At 67.5% G+C, this 647-nt stretch overlaps 1 protein-coding gene across 1 annotated transcript in view; it reads left to right on the top strand.

Moving 5' to 3' along the window:
- The window catches only part of GDF11 (growth differentiation factor 11), an 897-nt gene extending 256 nt beyond the window's left edge, over positions 1 to 641 (top strand). The window contains exon 2 of the mRNA XM_017741177.1: positions 227 to 641. Coding sequence (XP_017596666.1) covers positions 236 to 607 — 372 coding nt within the window. The 5' untranslated portion in view covers positions 227 to 235 and the 3' untranslated portion in view covers positions 608 to 641. The remainder of the gene's footprint in view (positions 1 to 226) is intronic.
- The last annotated feature ends 6 nt before the right edge of the window (positions 642 to 647 follow it).

Below are 647 nucleotides of genomic sequence, written 5' to 3' on the forward strand. Positions count from 1 at the left end.
TGCGTGGGGGCTGGCGGCCCCTCCATGGGGCTGGGGGCAGTTCCGCAGCACCAACACCACCTCAACACCGCTCCCGCCACCTCCACGGTGCCAGTGTCACCTCCACGGTGCCGGCGTCACCTCCACAGCACCACCACCACCACCACCACCCCTCCCCAGACCCAAGCAGGCCGGGCGGTGTGTGCCCACTGTCCTCACCGCTGTCCCCCGTGTCCCCCCTTTCCAGCACCCCTTCATGGAGCTGCGCGTCCTGGAGAACAACAAGCGCTCGCGGCGGAACCTGGGGCTGGACTGCGACGAGCACTCGACGGAGTCGCGCTGCTGCCGCTACCCCCTGACCGTGGACTTCGAGGCGTTCGGCTGGGACTGGATCATCGCCCCCAAGCGCTACAAGGCCAACTACTGCTCGGGCCAGTGCGAGTACATGTTCATGCAGAAGTACCCGCACACGCACCTGGTGCAGCAGGCGAACCCGCGCGGCTCGGCCGGGCCCTGCTGCACGCCCACCAAGATGTCCCCCATCAACATGCTCTACTTCAACGACAAGCAGCAGATCATCTACGGCAAGATCCCCGGCATGGTGGTCGACCGGTGCGGATGCTCCTAGAGCCGCCCTCCTTCCCCCCCATCAGCGCCGGGGGTGCCCC

The sequence above is a fragment of the Corvus brachyrhynchos genome, unplaced genomic scaffold (assembly GCF_000691975.1).
Source record: "Corvus brachyrhynchos isolate BGI_N302 unplaced genomic scaffold, ASM69197v1 scaffold1308, whole genome shotgun sequence".
NCBI lineage: Eukaryota > Metazoa > Chordata > Aves > Passeriformes > Corvidae > Corvus > Corvus brachyrhynchos.